General features: G+C 44.4%; 1 protein-coding gene across 3 annotated transcripts in view; it reads right to left on the bottom strand.

Moving 5' to 3' along the window:
* Positions 1-19,348, bottom strand: part of VPS53 (VPS53 subunit of GARP complex) — a 61,459-nt gene that overhangs the window by 31,237 nt on the left and 10,874 nt on the right. For 2 of the 3 annotated variants that reach the window (XM_039562904.1, XM_019287633.3), the window contains 8 exons: positions 12,669-12,755; positions 12,305-12,420; positions 11,069-11,188; positions 5,636-5,714; positions 4,590-4,733; positions 3,129-3,271; positions 2,343-2,484; positions 815-916 (listed from right to left, as the gene is read on the bottom strand). In XM_039562904.1, coding sequence (XP_039418838.1) covers positions 815-916; positions 2,343-2,484; positions 3,129-3,271; positions 4,590-4,733; positions 5,636-5,714; positions 11,069-11,188; positions 12,305-12,420; positions 12,669-12,755 — 933 coding nt within the window. The remainder of the gene's footprint in view (positions 1-814; positions 917-2,342; positions 2,485-3,128; positions 3,272-4,589; positions 4,734-5,635; positions 5,715-11,068; positions 11,189-12,304; positions 12,421-12,668; positions 12,756-19,348) is intronic. The other variant, XM_039562905.1, reaches the window with a different exon arrangement.

Genomic DNA, 19,348 nt, shown 5'->3' with positions numbered 1-19,348 from the left:
CATCTCCCCAGGGGCATGGATTTGAGTAGGTCCTGAGGCCCTGGTCACCGATCAGGATACACCTGTACATGGTCCATTTACAGGGTTGTAAATCCCCTAAATAAGAAGATAGTACCAGCCTCAAGTAACTCACAACTGAACATTTACAAAACCTCCATCTGCTGCATAAAAAATACAGCCTTTGATATTGGTGCCAATTAAAACAATTGCATTTACCATTCACCCTTTAATGTTTGCAGAGGGCTTTGGAAGCCCTGTGCTGGTACAAGCAGTTAGGTGTTGCCTGCTTTGCAGAGGTAGTGGATGAAAAGCAGTGTAAAGATAAAAATCCCAGAAGTGATTTATCTGGAGTGAAAAATCTAAAGGTGACACTTGAAAGTCCAGTGAGTTGCCTGGTGACTCCAGACAGTTTGCTTGGCTGACAGGGCAAAATATGAATTGCAACTGTTTGTAGAGGAGCTTCTTTGGGGATCTGAAAACCCAAACAGCTATTTCATCTTGCTTTGACAGAAATCCTGTAGTTACATTTGAGCTGTTGCTGTACAGGCTAGAACAGAATCCAACTCACTCTCACGTGGCAGGATTGTCTCCGCACTATTAACTGGAATAAAGATTGCTTTGGTTTCAGTGAAGTGAGCCAGAGCAAAGCATGGTCGTACTGGGAGCCTGAATGCTGCACAAAGGATCAAAACTGCACTAAATTAATTGCTGTGAAAACAAACTTTTCAAATCAATGGGATGGGAAAAGCTTAGGCCCCACAGGAGATTCTGACAGAGGCTGCCTTGCTGACAACTGAGAACTTCAAAGACTTACTTTGTCCGTATCACTTTTCTCGATCACAATCTCATCTGTCTCTGCCCCAGTTTCATCCTCCAGAAAGGGGTTGGTGGAGGGAGGTGGCACTTCTGGCTTCTTCTGTTGGAAAAGAGGAAGCTTCTTAGAGAACAGGCAGTTTTGTGCCCTCTGGCACACAGCTGCATCCATGTTTTGCTTTCCTGAGCCCTTCAAAGCTTTGCCCAGCAATTTTCCTCCTCCCAACAGAGGTGATCAGATCCTGGCTCCCTCTCCATCCCTCCCCAGCACACTCCATTCCTCAGCCCCTGCTCTGTTTGCACCCACACTGCCTGAATCCTCCCTGAAGGGCCATTCTGACCAGTGTCACATTTCCACTCTCCCAAACCCCACTCCAAAGCGTGTGGTCTCCGCTGGGATAAACCACAACAGCAGCTTCAAAACCTTACCTACAATAAACCCCAAATTGCTGCTCCCACTGCTTGTCCCCCCTCTGCACTCACCAGCCAGCTATTTATAATGGTGGCCTTCATTTTGGGTATGAAACAGGGCAGATGATGACAGCCAGAGTGGCACAGCCTCTAGGCATGTCACAAAGGGGGAAACATGGGATTTTCTGTCATTTGAAACCACACCCTCCCCTTCTGTTTTCCTCACTTATAACAACCCAGTGAAGCCAATTTAATTAAAGCTGCAAATTTTGTTTGAAATTTGTCAGAAAAAATAAAGCCATATTCTTGAGAGATCTAAATTCAGACAGGAGGAAAAACCTTCCAGGACTTCCCTTTTTAATTAGCAGCACCCACAGCAAATGACAAATGGGTCCAGCAGGCTTTCCTTGGAGGCTGAATTATCACATCCAAGTAGGCTTCAAGACACCAGCTGGACAGGGAAGCCAACCTCAAACCAGAGTGGCTTCTGAGCCACACATGCTCTGTGCTCCCAGGGCACTTGGCTGACAGAGCTCTGGGCTGAGATTCCAGGCAGGAAAAGCTCAGAGATGGCTCCAGAGATATTCCCTGAGTTTTTTCCCTTGGTTCTGCCTTTACAATTTACCAAAAGAGACAAAGCAGAAGCTACCAATGTCCCTGTAAGCCAGAGTGACCCAACAATGTGGGACTGAAAGCCGGCACCATGTGGGGAGTGTGTGGTAACCAGAAAGGAAGAGAAGAGGGGACTTTTAGCTCTAACGTGTCACTGACACGTAGAGAACAAACATTACAAGGCAGTTACTACACCATAATCACTCCGTGGTTCTCCATAGCTATGTGGATTCAAACAGCACAGGGCCCCAGGAGAACCAAAAAAAGTACACAAGCACTGTATTTTTATTCTTGTGAGCCTTGTGCCATCTTCTCTACAGTCTACACAACCAAAAACCACTTTTCCAGCTACAGGGCACTGAGCAGAGTCACATTAAACACCCAGTGCAAGGAGAGGCTGCAGGTGACACCTTTTGTAGTCTCCACTACCTGAGCTATGTGTGAGAGGGTTTCTTTCTCCTGAGAAAGCTGCTGAGTAAAGGATTGCTCTTCAGAAATCCCCTTACCACTGTGCCATCAGCAAGAGTGCAGCCTGAGAAGCGCTTGGCCAGGAGCCCTTCGAAGTTGGTTGTTCTCTGAATTGCAAACAAAAGCAATTTCACCTCAATCTCCTTCGCCCTCGTGCGCATGATCTTAGAGAGCTCTGCCCTGCAAGAGAGAGGGGATATAGAAAAAACAAATGTGGTTTTCTATAAAGATCTGAAACCTAACACTGGAACTCAGTCCATTCCCCACAGACACTTTCATCACAAAATTCAGGCTAATTCCTAAGAGGCTCTCTAACATAAAACTGCTTTGCAGATCCTGTTTCAAACACAACCACAGTTGTTCTGAGCTCTGTGGGTAATAGAACCCCATCTCCTAGCAGCAGCCAGTTGGGAAAGCCCTCAGGATCCAGCCTTGGGAAGCACTGGGGTCCCAGAATAAAGGCAATGGTACTACTGGGACTCCACCTGGCACCTTCCTCTGTTTCCCTGTCTCTGGCTGGCAAAGAGCCTGGCCTGAGGCACACACACCACAGTCAGCTCATGCTACTCCACTTGGCCTGAAATACTACTGATTTTTACCTCTGTTACACTGAAAATTGATTTTCACATCGCTTCAATTTCTCCCCGTTTTAGCGACGCTTCTTGGGGTTTTCACTCCTCGCTCCCTTTAAATCACCGACAATTCCGCAGAGATATTTTGCGGCCTGCCATTAGACATGGATCAGTGTGGCAGGAGCCAAGCCAGCCTTTTATTTCCAGGAAGCTGGGCGTGCTGGGAGGCAGCAGGAGCTGCGTGGGGCTCACCTGGTGACGTGGCAGAACTCCACGGCGATGCGCTCCGTCATGCACCACTCCGCCGGGAACATGCGCCCGTACTTCTCCTCGTAATCCACCAGCTGCCTCTTGATCCAGGCGTAGCGCCGGTCGATCTTATCCAGCCAGGCCACCTGAATCCCATGGACAACAACTTTTTTTTAGCATCAACAGCATCTTTAGCAGCAGCAGTTGCTAATATTAAGAACTGTGCTGCTGCTGCTCTGCAGAGGAGCTCGGGCGATCCATCAGAGCTGATTGGACATCTATTAATATCCTCTGAATGCTCCAAGGGGAGGTTTAGATTGGATATTAGGAAAAATCTCTTCACTGAAAGGGTTATGAAGCACTGGAACAGGCTGCCCAGGGAATTGGCTGAGTCACCATGCCAGGAGGGGTTTAAAAGGTGTGTGGATGTGGCACTTAGGGACAGGGTTTAGCGCTGAGCTTGGACATGGTTGGAATCGAGGATCTTAAAGGTCTTTTCCAACCTAAATGATTCTGGGATTCCAAGTGCTTAAACACATGCCAGACTGAAAATCCTCTCTTGTGCGAATTAAGAGAGCAAGTTCTGTTGAAAATGAGGATAACAGTACTCCTAAATCATGCAGAGATTATTGAAAACTCAATCCAATAATATTTCATTTGATCCCACCCTCTTTGTTTCACAGACAGAGAGGTTAAAGTCAACAGTGGGACGAGAGTGCAGGAATTCCTGGATTCTTACATTCAACTCACATTTAAACTCCAACTAAAATTCTTACAACCTGAGCATGATGGGATTTTTCCCCTCAATAATTGTGCTTTCTGGTCAAAAAGAAGAAAGATTAATCCAGAAATCTTTGATGGAAAAATGTTATTTAAACTTAGGCATTTTAGCCTTTCTCTATTCTATGTCAAACATTTGAAATTGATAAAATACATTTTGATCTAAAGGCGAGTTTGGTTTGTGTGGGGTTTTTTTCTCCAAATTCAAGAAGGTTATGGTAAACTTTTAAAAAGCTGTTAGCATCAGGACAGGAAGCCTAAAAATTAGATACAAAGATAATTAACTTCCTAGAAATCCCTCCCCCTCAGATATCTAAGCATTTTAGGGTGTTCCTTGTTTGTTTGGGGGTGGTGGTGTTGGGTTTGCAATTTTCAGAGTTTCATTTTTCAACCCTTCGCAGGGCAGGCAATCAACCTAACATGAATTTATTTCTTTTCTACATGAGGGGAGAAAACATTTCTAGTGATGATATAAGAAACTGAGGTCTAAGGTGGGAGGAAGCCATCCTGGCAGAGATAACACCGACTCACAGCTCATCAGCCACTCCAGATCACACCCACAATCAGTTTCCAAGCCCTTGGGATTAAAACTTTTCACCACAGGAACCTGTGGAAGCGTGAATTTTGGGAACGCCAGCAGAGCAAAATGTGAAATCCAAATGTAGCTTGCTAAGCTTCCCTTACATCTTGATTTTCCTGGAAAAGGACCAGATACTCCGAGAGATGTTGTTTAATAAATTTCTTGATGATTTCCTGTTTGATCCTGGGATCCAGGACGTTGGCTACCAGGCAGGCATCACGTAGGACATTGCTGGGCCCACCAGTCCTCTGTCAAAATAAACAGGAAGAAAATGATTTCAGGTTAAAGAAGTTGAATGGGTGATTGTAAACTGTACTGCATTCAGGTTATCTTGGGTTTATCCTTTCCTATTATTCCCTTTGCTGCTGCTACTCTTCATTTATTGCTGCATCTTTCTTCTGCTGGATGAAAACTGAGCTGCTTCCATTTCACTGGCCGTGAAGTTCTTCCATGGTAAAGACAGAAAATTTAGAAACATTCTTTTAAAAAAGGCTGTTTTGGTGCTGCTTCACATGGACACAGATCTGCCCTTCACCAACTGTTCCAAAGAGTTTCCTCATTCCTGTACTTGTCAGCTGGATGAAGAAACAAGCAGAGTTCATACTTTGAAAGACAGAACCTGTGTTTCCTTGGAAGTAAATTCAAATTCACACCTACTCCCCTTGCTGTTTGCAAATGTTTGGATGCACAATGCTGGGGAAGCACAGTTGGTGCCTTAGCCCCAGCCATGGTTTGTATCTGTGCTGAGTAAACCAGAAACAAACTTGGTGGCACTGCATCAACAGCCAGCCTGTGCTTGGCTTCCTCTGGACGAAACACAAATTTTTGTGACAAACAAATACCCAGGGACTGGGTGAGACCCCAAGGAAATCCCACTGGGGCTCCCCCACATGAATTAGTGGGGCATTCCCTGACTGGCTGCAGCCCTCTCTGCAGTAGCTGTGTGCAGTGTGACAGGGGAAGGGTGGCACTTCCCTCCCACATTCCTGACAGGAACGAGGAGAAACCACCCTTTGCTTTCTAAAGGAACTGCTGAAACAGGCAGAGACTAAATCGAGAGGAAAAATGAGACTAGATCCAACACCAAGTATGCTGAACAGCTTTCAGTGACACTTTTCAGTGGGAGGAAGAGGGAAAGTGAGAGCTTTACCTTTGTACCTTGAGAAGGAAAGGCTTCCTCAAAATCAGCCAGGATCTGCTGCCCCAACTCGCTCTGTGCTGCCTTCACCCTGAGGGGGACACAGAAAGGGCTTTGGTAGTGGCTCAACAACCTCCCTGTCCCATTGCCTGCAAACATCACTGCCAGGTGACTGAGACACCAACAGCTGCATGAAGGTTTGGAAGGGATACAAAGGATGCTGAAGAGGAAACATCCACACTAAGAAGGTCTGTGTGTCAAAACTGGGAGTGTTTGCTCCTTGAATGACAACTCTCCACAGCATTGACCCCTCAGCTGCAGCTGAACATGTCCTGGATTCTCCTGCCCTGCTGCCATTTAGTATTTCAATAAGGACCAGTTAATCAGCTGAGAAATCAGCAGGGTTCCTTTAATGCCAGTGTGATCTACATTTAAATTCATTTACATTGATCGCATTGCAACAGAAATATGTTTCCAACACGTAAAAAGCTTCACAATGTCTCAATCTTCACCATGAACCTTTCACAGTTCCAGGTGTACTGATCCACTTCTAAATGAATACTGCTGGCAGCAGTTTTAGCCTATAAATTCTCCATGTCTTAGAGAAGCACAAAAGAGCAAAGGTATGAAACGGGAGCAGAATAAACCACAACCTTGCTCTTTATTTGGCTGAGAGAAGAAAGCTTCCAATTTCCAGAAATAAAAGTCAATACAGCTTAATTGATACTTCTAGGGAAATGGAAATGCCTACACACACTAGAAAGTGCCAAAGCAAACACTGATGCACTTATATCCCTCTGCAGCCCTTGAATTCTTCCATCAGTTTTTATTATACTGGAAATGCTTTCAGGGCTAAACTGATCACTCAAAGCAGTGGATTTTTCCACTGAGATTGATACTTTAGCAAGGCTGGCGACATTTACTGTTGTGAAAATGTTTGCTCAGACTGTGGGGAGAAGACTTGGGAATTTTTTTCATGCTTGTTTAAGGCTCCTCCACCTTATCAAGGGATGATCTGCTTCTTTAATCTTCCCATTTGAGTTCCATTAGTAGCAAAAACCTACGAGATGATCTGACAATGCTGGATTCTTTCATGGTGCCAAAAGCAGAAAATTCTAGTCCTTTAATAGTGATGGCTGAAATATAACTTTATATCTGTGATTTAACTGGATGTACAACCTGCCTTCCCCAGGATTTATTTACAGGGATTTTGTTGGAAAAGCTTCCTGCCTGCAATGTCAAACATAATTCTTGCTTAAGCTCTCTGCTTCACAGGAATGTTCAGAAACTCCTCTGCTCTTCCAGGTAAAGATCCCCAGTTAACAACTTCATAACTGGGAAACAAAAGGAATTCTCATATACATTTAGATAAGAGTGAGAAGTTTAATCAGTAAGGATTCAGCTACAGGTTTACTCCTACTTCAATTCTACAAGAAAGCACTTGCAGTTCATGTGAGAAAGCATTGCAGAACCAAACCCTTTGATTCTCCAGGAAAAGAAGGGGGGGGAAAAAAGCCAAAAAAAAAAAAAAAAAAGACACTGAACACAGATTGAAAATTTTTATCTTCCAAATAATCAAGAAACAAGAAGTGTGTAGAATTAGGAGTCACAGAAATTAATGAGTTTGTATAAACAACTGGAAGCTGTTAGCAGTGATACTTCTTTCCTTATGAGTGGCTGTGGGGACCTTTCTATTTGACAACAGCTGCAGTGCAACACAGTGGAGGCACTGAAAAGAGCAGCAGCCAGATTCCTGAAGACTCAACAAATTTAAAAGAGCCTCTGTCAAGCAGTTAAAAGCCCTGTCCACAAGCTTTGTTGTTTTAGGCTCTGATTCAGGAAAGTACTTAAGGATAGTCTTAATGGGGATTCTCGTATCCTTAAATTAAGAAACTTGCAGGAATGACTTGCTCAAGTAGGATGTTAAAAATACATATTTTTTAAAAAATAGGTCCTGCATAAAAAATCTCTCAAAAGCAGACAGGGAGAATAAGTTTGAAAATTTTTTTTTTCCTTCATATTTTCTAAGAGAGGGACAAGGCAGAGCCATTCAAGTAGCCAAAAGTTTAGGGGTGTGTGTGAGCAAGGACAGGGAGCCCCAGTGCCCTCCCAGTAAATATCACTTTTTATATAACCACACACACAGACACACTCAATTATTTTCACAATTATGAACACGCACCCAGAAGCAAGAAAACCTTTCTGCCACCTCTGTAGAGCTCAACTACCTCAGGCAGAAAACACAGGGGGCACTTGCTTTAGCCTGTGGAGATTACTGCCCCTGTGAAAAGCTGCCAGCTTTTCAGTAATTCGGAATATTCCCCATGCAGTGGAAACTGCAGAGATAAAAGCCCCGACATTCAGCACTGAAGGAGCTCTCTGCGTGTGCCTGAGTGTGTGTGTGTAACCACTTGCACAAAGTCAATTGGCTCAGCAAGCCCAGATAAGAGATTTAGGATCTCTCAGAGCCTCAGGTGGGTTTGATAAGGCTTTTTTCCCTGGGCAGGTTCCCCCAGAAACACACTGGGATATCCCAGCAGCCATCCTGCATCCCACACAGCAGGGAATTGCCTTTTCCTGGGGTTGCCAAACCCTCTGGTTATCCAGCTATTAATGATTTCTGTTCCTCTGACTTTTATTTTATTATCAGTGGCTTTTGTTCTCCGTTTCCCCCGCCTTTAAAAAATAAAAACAAGAAAACCCACTGCTATGTTTCAAATGACATTCAATTACTAGAAACCACAATTCCTTTAGCCAAAGCTACCAGAAATCTTAAACCACGCCTGGCAGCTTGCTGAGATAAAAAGAGGCTGAGCCAGCCTGCTTTCCTGTGGCAAACTTATAATTATCTTTCTCCTAAATACTTTCCAGGCTTTTTTCCACTATCTGCTAGGCCTGCAAGACCACTTTTATGGGTGGGTTTGGGACCACTAATTGTGCCTCCCTCCACAGACAGAAAACAGCAGAGGATTGGGAGATAAGAAAATATTCCTGTTTACTACAACAGCTACCAATGCACCGCATTAGAAGTTGTTTTAGGAACACTCTTAGGAAAATATTTACATTTGGATACGAACTGTGACATTTTTACATCAATACTCAACAGGATCAGCACAAGAAGCCAACTAACTGAGAGTTCAGTCCAGGTTTCCAACGAATAATTACAGGATTTTTGTTTGGTTATCTTCAAAGGGACAGAACAGGTGGAAAACAGCATTAAAAACACATCATTACTTCTCACAGCATCCAGAAACAGCAACCTAAATTGAATACCCCATGAAAAGAGCACATCCAACACCACCGAGCAGGCACTTCTCCTTCCCATGGTTTCCCATTCATACTTGGCTTCACTCCATTCACACCATGAAAAAAGAGGCTTTTTATTTCAGAAAGCAACAGAATCTGCTCGTTTAGCAGTGTGTATAATGGGCTTATTGTATATAACAGACATTGGTTACTGTCACAGGTCTGTGCCAACATCTACTAAAGCATTTCTTGCCTTCCCAAACATCCTAGAGGCTTCACTTGTACCATTAAAACAAATCCATGAGATATCAAACCCCAGCAATTTCACAGTCTAAAAATATCACTGCAAGAAGCCAGGCAAACTTCCTCTGATGTTTCATGAATCACGAAAGGATTTCCAAGCAAAAGAGAGAGAAAAATCAACTCCAAACCAGGCCCTAGCACACAGACATGGAGTCAAACTCCAAACGCAGAATTATGGTGCCATGGACCTCCCTGTAAGAATTTTCTGCCTGGATGTGGAGCAGTAAGGAGCTCCCAGCAGCACCCCAGAGCAGCTCCTTTCACCCCACAAGCAGCCTCCTCTATCACTACCAGATGGTGCAGCTCGCCCTGTATAAACACTGGAAGGAAAACCCTGCCGAGGCAATTCTAAAAATAGGAGGAACAGACTTTCTCGAGCTTTTCAGATCCTTATCTTGAAGGCAGAATAAAACAAAAGAAGTTTTCCTCCATGTCCTTGCCAGTCTCGCTGGTGTGACTCGAAACCACCACGCCTTTTAGCACGAGCTTGAATTGGTTTCTGTAACAATCAGCAACTACAAAAGTATTAAATAATCATCCACCAGAAAGGGGAAAAGAGCCAGAATTCTGGACCAAGGCTTAACTTATATTTGGCCTTAAAATGGCCAATGACAGCAGGTTTCTGCCCAAAGGGCATTACCACTCTGGAAGAAAATGAAGCAAGCAATCTCTCTGAGCACAACGTTGGAATAGACAACGGCCTCAACTCAGAAAAGCACTGACATATGTTTACATTTCCTTGATGTTCATGTTCATTTAAGCAAATGCTTATGGTCAAATGCTTTGTTAAACAAGGCCCCATCTCTCTCTCTAGATCCAGAGAGCATTTTTCTTTTGCTCTGTTTCATGGATTCCATCTGTGCTTTCTGGAAGAGGTATCTATACCATAAAGAAAGTCCAACAGATTTACATGAAAACATTACAAACAAATCATTCAAACTCTGTTTCCATCACTAAACAACACAGGGAGCCAGCTGCTGTCTTAGCAAAGGGAGTCACCAAAAAAAATAATTACTGTACCTGGAAGACTCCTTCCAGTACATCTGCAATGAGCAAAGTCACCTCAGGCAGGGACAGCAATGTCCCCTACAACAGGGAGGGCCTTGTTCCCTCAACTCCCAGCTGTCACACCCCAAATGAAGCCAAGACCAAGGAGAAATAGTGGCTTAGTGACCACTGAGCCTTCCCCTGCTACTGCTGAGGGTGGTGGGGACTTGCCATGGGAGTTGCACCAAAACTCACCAAATTAAAGTGTAACTCTACTTCAGAAAATCAAAACTGTACAAGCCCAGCAGAAGAAGATTGGCTATAAGCCTCAAATCTCAGCAGAACTGGGCAATGGGAGCAGGTTTTGGCAGAAGAGACTTAAGGTGCTCGGAATAACCGAGTTTGGCAAAGGCACAAGGAGAAATCCTGCCTGTCTAAGCCCTGGGGCTCTGCAGGCTGACAGCAGCTCAGCAGCAGCTGAGGCAGAAGGGGGCCCCAGACATCACCACGTGCATGAATAGGTTTGTGCTTCATGCCAGACTGCTGAGTCCCATCACTGAGCTGAACAGAGCAGAAGGCATCTCCTCAGGGCGCCCCACAAACACCTGCACGTGAAGATCACACAGAACAATTTGCACTTCCACAGGTTCCTCCAGGTAAGAAAATGAAAAGCCAGCCAGTAAAAAGCACAGAGCAAGTTACATCCCCACTGATTACTGTTATTTAACAGAATGGGCTACTCCAGATTTGAGCAAACTCTGTCCCATTTTAACCTGTTTGTTTTGGCTGTAAAGAAGCTCCAAGGACCATGTCCAGACTTCACATCCTTGAGACTCTGGATCTGCCTAAGACATTTCTTACCCTTCCTTCCCAGCAGGAAAGGAAGTGCTATGGGTTTGAACCTTTTACCTCTCAGAGAGCTGTCGAATCTGAGGGATCCCCATGTATTTGTTGAAGTGCTCCAACACATTCACGACACCTTGGAGAAGGTTGGCAACTTCCCCATACTGTCTCCTCCTGGTCATAGCCCTGCAGAGGAAATTAAGGATTTACAAGGGCAGATTCAATGAAAATCCTGGGTGGTAATTCCACAGGTTACTTCATCCCCACTGGGTCATGCTGGTCCCTATTGACATTTATTTTTCTAAAATACACAGCTCTTCATTAACATTCCACTGCAGCATTAAAATTTCTCTTAACCCATGCTAAAATAAACCAATCTGGCACACATCTAACAATGCCTCAAAAAACCAGAAATGTCAAAAGCAACACTTGGCAAGGAACATGTAAACTACTGAATGCATCCGCTTCCCAGTATGGGTCCGGAGGCAGTAAATGTTATTTCACTGTAATGACCTGAGTGAAGCCATTCGTCATTACACACAAAGTGTGAGCTAAAGCTTCTCTGGAGGAGAATGACGCTGAAAAGCCATTAGCCTTGACTTCTCTGTTAATAACTTTCACAGGAAACTGACAGCGAAAAAAGAAAATCAAGTTAATTTGTTTTTATGTCATCCTTTAGGATCATTCCAGTGGAGACAGCAGGCTAAGTAAAATTTTATTCTCAACGCTTCATGACCCGGCGTTCGTGCAGGATTTGCTACAAACTGAGAACAGGCTGTGCAACTTCACAGATGCAACATGTAAAAAACTGTATTTTCCTAGACTGTGTGTTCCTCAAGCCTATTAAAAAACCCACAATGGATTATTAGAAATATTTAACCCCCAATTCATACACAGTTCAAGCTGTAAGGTTTCCTTAAACTCAGGCTAGAAAACTAGAGTAGACCTTTACCAAAACTCATTGCAGTTTTTAGATGCAAGACTGATAAAAATTCTCCCAAATTCCCAAGAGTTAGGAATCCTAATGGGCTGCCTTACTCCTCAATGAAGCCAGACTCATTCCTTATCACCAAGGATCAACAGAGCAATTCAAGCAATCAATGCTGCAAACTATTAAACACAACAACACAGGCTGAGGGTCACTCACAGCAACACGGAAAGGATCTGCCAGCAGAAATCCAGACTGTGAAGCAAAATTCCCTCCAAAAAACCAGGCAGCTGTAACAGACCCATAGAGAACACTGCACAAACTTCACAACTCAGCAGTGGTGTCAAAGCACCACCAAAAATACCCACACTTACTCCAGAGAATCCACCCCCCCTGCCAGCATGTGGAGGTGGTTGAGGGTGGTGATGGAGGTGGTCAGGTGACGCTTGGCATGATCCAGCTGCTTGATATCCCGGGTGATTTCCTTCACCTAGTGAATGAAAAAGGATTCTGGTTAAATATCAAGCCACAGCAATAACATTTTCAGGAGAGAAGAAGCCACTCTCCCCTCTTTGGGACTGTGGAGGTGTCAGCTCAGCAGCCCTGTGAACACTACAGGTTCAACACAGGCTCAGGAGGAAATTACCAACCAGTCAGGACCAAGGACAAAAACAAAAAACTGACAGGAGAAGTCAGTGTCCTCTGCCTCACAAAGGCCAGAAAGAAAGTGCTGCTCACCATTTGTTCAGATTTTTCAGCCTTGTCTTTAATATCCTTAATTTTACCGAAGAGCTGTTGAATGGCTTTCTGGGCTTCTTCCAGGGCCTGGAAAAGAAACAAGGTCAGAGTGGAAAGAAAATCTGCATTCAGTTTTCACCTTTCTAAGAAATACACAGTTGCTCTTAACAGTCCCTGGGGCTGGGGCAGTGCAGGGGAGCAGCTTTCTTACAAAGAAAACATCAGCACAACAAAAGTCAGTGTACCATGTTGGAATATTGAACCTGAGTGGGCCAGGGTTTCAGTATCCATTTTACAATAGTGCTTTGGCAAAATTTCATCAAGACATTCTATGAAAGCAGCTCTTTAAGGTTACTGGATTATATTTTGACACACTAAGTGTGGAAAAATAGGTAGAACTCCTGATCAACGCATATTTAGAGCAGAAAAATGAAACCTCCACAAGACCCTTATGCTCTTCATTAATTATAAAGAAAAAATGCACATATAGAACACTGAGTGCTTGCCTAAACCCCTTGCTGAATTAGCAGGATATTATCCTGGTGGAAAACATGACGCTGATTCCTTTGGAATGGGCAGTTCAGCCTCCCACCCACCTGCAGCAGGAATGGCTCTTTCTAAGCACAGGTTTGGCAGGTAAAGAGGTCAAGCCCAGGAAATGGATCTCACCTGGATTTTAGTGTTATTTTCTGTGGCACCTGGTCCCTTTTATTACAACCATGGCACACCCTGACCTCACACAACCAGTGTGAACCACACGTGGATTCAGTGAGCGAAGCCACATGTCCAAAATCACATGTCCAAAATTTGCCTTCTGAAGTAATTCAACACGTTTTGCCTTCCCAGTCTGATAACATTTCCAGCTCCAGCTCCACTTTGTTTCCCGCTGTTAAGTGGGCTTCTATCCCTCTGTTTTTATATCCAGTCCCATGACCAAGGTTACAGCACAAGCTACAAGTTCCTTCAGCAAATAAATTTAACACATCTTCATTTGGAAATGGATGAGGAAACTATCTGCCAGCAGCTTTTGCTGGAATATAGCTGGGTTATAATAAAAGTATTAAAGTTGGAGATGGTTTATAAATCATTTTCCAGAGGCTGGGGGGGGAAGTCTCCTCTGAAATATCTTCTGAATCATGTGGAAGTTAACACTTTATCGATTGGTGTCACAGAGTTGCCAGACAGATGTTCACTGAGGGACATGAACACACAAAAATGTGCTGCAGGGTGGCTGCACCAGGGCTGAACACCCCCAGCAGCCTCTCCTTGAGCACCAGTCACCTTTAAGAATGACATTTTCTCCTCCATTTAAATGCTTGTGGATAAAGTGCAAAGCAAAGAAGCAAAGAATGCTCCTTTCAACATCTTTAGCTCTGTCTCTGTACTCAGGCCTGTCGCACATTACTCAAGTGGGTTATTAAGCAAGCAGCAATGGTCCTGCACAGTCTGAGCTTTGGACAGGTCTGTACAAAATTAAAGAACCACCCTGAAATTCTTCACAGGTGCCAATTGCTGTGTTTCCCTTTGCTTCAGCACTAATGGCAAATGCTAATTTTTCTGCATGATCCCAGGGAAGTCAGAGCTTCTTCAAAAGAACCTATTTTTCTGATGGTGATATTTAATAATATTGTGATAAAAAAGAGCAGAGACCATTTCCAGGAAAGTGGGTGAATTTGTTCCTGCTGCTCAGTGGAAAGCAGCAAACTCAGGGTGGGCAAACTCCCCACCTAAAATCTGCCCCTGGAACACTGAGCAGGGAAATGGGATTCTGTCCCCGAGCACTTAAATCTGCTAAAAATAAGGCAAACTGGTGTCATCACTGGTCCTGACACTTTTACCTCCTTAAAAACTCTGGAAAAACACAAATGAGACACCATGTGCTTTGATGAATTAAAGAAGTGTGATCTCCTCCATCATCTAGGGCATGAAAGTAGGTTTAATTGCTCAAGGTGTAATATAGAAGTTTATTAATGTAACTAATGACTATTCTTTCAGGTGAAAAAGAAGAGGGGAAAAGACAGCCACACTGAAGGCTACACTGTATTGGAAAAAATGCATTTCCCTTCACACTCTGCTCCTGCTAGAACAGCGAATCATGAATTTTTAAAGGATTTTCTTACTGCTTTTGTTACCATTTTATTAATAGGTTTGTTTTGGACAGAAATTCTAAGGAAAAACAATATCAAGAGGATAGGAATTGCTTTTATTCCAGTCTATCTGGTTCCCATGATGGATGACAGGCAGCAATCTCCCAGCTGTGGCCCGGCACAGGGTTCACCTTGCATTACTAATTTATTGGTTTCCTCATCAGTGCAACTGGGAAACATGTAAATGTACACACCCCAAACAGCAACCAGGAGTGAAGTTACTGCATTTCCTTTCCTCCACCAGCAGTTCATTCTGGGGGCACAGGACCATGAATAAATAGGGAGACTGGAGACATAATCTGTTGTGGTTATACGAAACAAGGATGTTGAAATGAAGGTTGCAACGTACTGCAAAAACACCATATGACTCTAATCAACAACTGAGCCTGCAAGCTACAATTAACCCATCAGCATTATTTATTCAACTTTATGCAACCTCTGAGTCCCAGCACCAGCTGAGAAATACGATGTGGAGAGGGCTCGGCCGCCGAGAGGCAGAGCCAGCGGTCAGCGGCGTCCGAGGCTTTTTCCGGAACGTTTGACCCCGGGCTTCCCAACTGCTCTGACAGCTGTAAATTTAGCAAAGAGGGCAGGACCAACCATGGGGGGAGAGGCTCCAGACAGAGTGCGTGGTACAAGGCTTCAACCACGGATCACGTTCCTCCTTCTGTGGTGTAGTGTGTCCCACACGTCCTGGATGCAGGAGGGAAGCAGGGGACGTGGGGTGTCCCAGTTCCAGGTGTGTCCTGGTTCCAGGGGTGCCTTGCGGGCACTTCCCAGCAGAAGCAAGTTCCAAAAACACCATTCATGGAGAGGAACACACAAGGGGATCCCCCAGTTTAAGGCCACGATGTGTTTTCAGCCATCCCTGTTTCTCACCCAGTATTTATGCAGTGGGAGCTCTTGTGTTTGCAGCAGAGAGGAAATGCAGAAAGCTGAGACATCGCACACAGGAGGTGGAAAACCCAACTCCAGCTCACAGCCAGAGCCCAGGTAAGCTGGGCAGCCAGTGAGCAGCTCTGCTGTTTGCCACATTCTCCAAAGTTGGAGGGAAAAACACAGCCCATGAATGGGCTACAGCTCTGCAACCTCCTTCACCTTGAGATGCGGCAGGGAAAGACTCCAAAGGCGCGGGTGTAAAACAATAGGGAGCAGAGGTAAATCATGAATCACTGAGAGACTGCCTAAAAAACAGCTTTCCTTGGCATTATCCCAAGCAACTCCTAAGGTCAGACCACACATCATTCCTTGTGTCACCTTTTCACACGAGATCATCCAAGCAGCAAAAGGAGGGAAGAAAATAACCCGAGCGAGAGGTGGGACCAGACTATGACTTGTTTGTTAAATTTGGAAGTGATGCATTCTTTAAAAGGTTATGTTCCAGTGACTTACAGTACCAGGTTGACATTCATACACACAAAAACAGTGTTAGCAACATTTATTCCAGCCAAAAAAAACCAGCCCAGTGAATTACAGTCAGTCTCTCCAAATCCCTGCAGTGCTGCAGATGGACACAGCCTCCTCCTCCCCTCCCAGCCCAGGTACGGAGCTGTCACATCACTCCATCACCCAGCAGCTCATTAGTGGGTGTGTTAATTTCTAAATACCTCTTCATGCATCCTATCAGGAATCTTGTGCAAGAAAATACTTCAATACCAGGAAATATGCAAATAGGAATTAAGAGGCCTCTGTGTTCCTAGAAGATGTCACTGAACTGGAGGGAAAAAGCAAATTTTCAGATGAAATTTCCTTGCTTGGGGATTAACTGAACTAACACTCTTTTTTTTCCCTAGTAATGGTTAAAATACCTCCATGGTTTCTATTTGCTTGCTGCTGTTGTGCTAGAAACATGTTATTTTTATTTGATTCTAGCCAATATATAGCTCAATTGAATGTTGTTATTCACATCAGAAAGCTGCCCTCTACCAAGTGTTTTATAGACACTTAACATCTGCCAAATTCACAGCATCCAAATGTATTTTTAATGTTACAAATAGGGCTGTGGTCATGATGCTGAGAATTTAATGCTCTGGCCTGGTCCCTGCTCTTGAATACCCAATGTTAATGCTGCTTTCATTTGCTGCCACACTTACAGCTCAGATCAATGAAAATCTAGACCACAACTAAAAATAAGTTCCCATCCCCAATTCTCTGAGGAGCCTCAGCTGTGGAGATTTCAAAGAAACCCTCACACACTGGAATCAGCCTCACAATTTCTGCTCCTGAAACCTCATACAAACGAGTCCCTCCAGAATGAGAAAGGATGGAAATATACTTTGATTCTCAGACTGATTTCATTTCAGAGAAAACCCTTAAGTTTTACAGCCAAGGATAAACCACTGCAGCTGAAGCCTGGGCTTGTCTCAGCACAGGACAGTGCCAGCTGATTTCCCTGAGCAGACAAACCTGAAGGGCTCAGCACCCTGGGGTTTGATTTTAGCAGATTTCTACCCTGGGAGTTCAGTAAATAGTACATAACTACTACAATTGTCACTGAAGGAGACAGTTTTGTGTCATCAGCTCCAATCCCAACCACTCAGGCTGCACAGGACACTTTCTATCAGCAGATTACATCCCACACTGCATGAAGCTTAAAATTGCTGTAGCTGCCCCTTCACTTAACCCCAAACTGTGCTTGGAAATCAAACCCCACATTCTCAACAGCTGCACAAACACTGTCAGACACACAGGGTGAAGTGAGAGGTGATTTCCAGGCAGTTCTGGTCAAAACCTTGCAGCTTAACTGCTGAACTGCACCCCTGGGCTGGTCCAGCACCTCTCTGAGCTGTCAGTTTTTACTGCATCGCCCAGCCCTGCACAGGGGCGTCTGCAGCACCAGAAAGGTGCTGATGTGCTGGGACAGAGGTTTGAGTGGCTTTGCTCCAGTGAGTAATTTTACACGGGTTTTACAGTCAGGCACCTAATCTGCACCAGAGCTGTGTGGCCACTTAATTGTGGGAGTTGCACAACCTAGAAAGTAAAGCCTCTGGAGCTTCATCAGGCTTGGCCCTCATGGTTCAGCTTCATCATCACCTCATTGCAGGTTACTACTGGCAGGTGAGCAGCTACAGCCTTGCTCCACACCCAACATTAAACACTATTATCACACAGCAAAAACTCCCCGTGCAGACACTCATTATTCTCTTTATCGATTTCAGAAGAGCCAAGCTGTGAGTCTCTGTTGACACCCTGATTGCAGGTGTTTGCTGCACCTCCCTGTGCCCAGGACACACCTTGTCCTGCAGGGCCTTGGATAACCGAGTGCCCCTGGCAGTGCTGCTCACCCTCACTCCATGCTGGAGCTGCCTGGGTCTGTTTGATCAGAGGGAAAGCACATTAAATTTACTTGGGAAGTCTGCAAATGACTGAGGGACTCCTGCTGATTTGTGTACTGATGTGTTTGCACACTGCAGTCGGTGATTATTTGCAGTATCAGAGCCACATCTGCAACAGCAGAGCTTGACTTCTGTGGGGGGTAAGTTTAGCAACAACTTGAATGACATCAGATTTTGCAAGGTGAATTCAGATCCGTGTTCATATGCTGGTTTGAGTTGGAGTAGAGTTAATTTTAATCACAAGTATGGGACTCTGCCCCAGCCAAAACCAACACAGGTTGAGACCTTAAAGGCAAATATAAATAGGGGGAAAGGACAACCACACCAGGAACCCTCCAAGCAACCAAACCTCCAACCCTCCAAACTGAATTGCTGTCAATTTACCTGCTGTAAGCATGGAAGCAACACAGCTGGAATAAACGTGACCACACACCAATAATGTGAGACAACAACATCAAAAAAAGACAAAAAAGGGAAAAAAAAAATTTTAAATATCCACAGCGAGACACAATCTCCTCCCTGTTGGAATTCTATTTTCAGGCTGGGTTTCTTGCTTTGTTGGCATCAAACCCACACTTGACTGGTCACAATGCAGCTTGCACTGCCTTCAACACCACCAACACCAGCACCTGCCTCTTGCCAGCACCAACACAACCCCACTCCCAGCCTCAGGCTGCAGGACAGGCACATCCCCACTGAAGCACAAGGCAAGCAAGCTCAGACTTGCTTCTGCCTTGCAGCAGATGGCAAAAGTTATGCCAGAATGAGAATAAACAGCACTACTTCTTGCTGGCATGCCATTCACCTGAAACCCTGTTCACTGAACGTGTTCTGGGCTAGAACAAGCTCAGTGTCTCTACAAGGGAAGGACATTGTCCAGCTGTCACAATTCACTAGGGAAATGACTCTGAATGAAACTCACTTTTGATTTATTTTGGCAGCTCAGCTCCTGCTTATTATTCATGGGTTACAAAAGAATATTATGGGACTTTAATCACTCAGCTGGAGCCTTACAGAATCTGTGTCACGACTTTTCATAAAATATATAAAGTCACACAGCTTAAAACGCCATATTTAACCCCAATCCATTCACCATCTTAAAAGGCATTGAAATCTAACACAAGTCATATTTCCTATGCTCACACTGCAGAATAATGACGCATTCATTAAAAAAATCCAGGAGATAAAGCTTAGCCAG

The sequence above is a fragment of the Corvus cornix genome, chromosome 19 (genome assembly GCF_000738735.6).
Source record: "Corvus cornix cornix isolate S_Up_H32 chromosome 19, ASM73873v5, whole genome shotgun sequence".
Classification (NCBI taxonomy): domain Eukaryota; kingdom Metazoa; phylum Chordata; class Aves; order Passeriformes; family Corvidae; genus Corvus; species Corvus cornix.
Note: the sequence above shows the minus strand (reverse complement) of the source record. Positions and strands in the feature narration are given on the sequence as shown.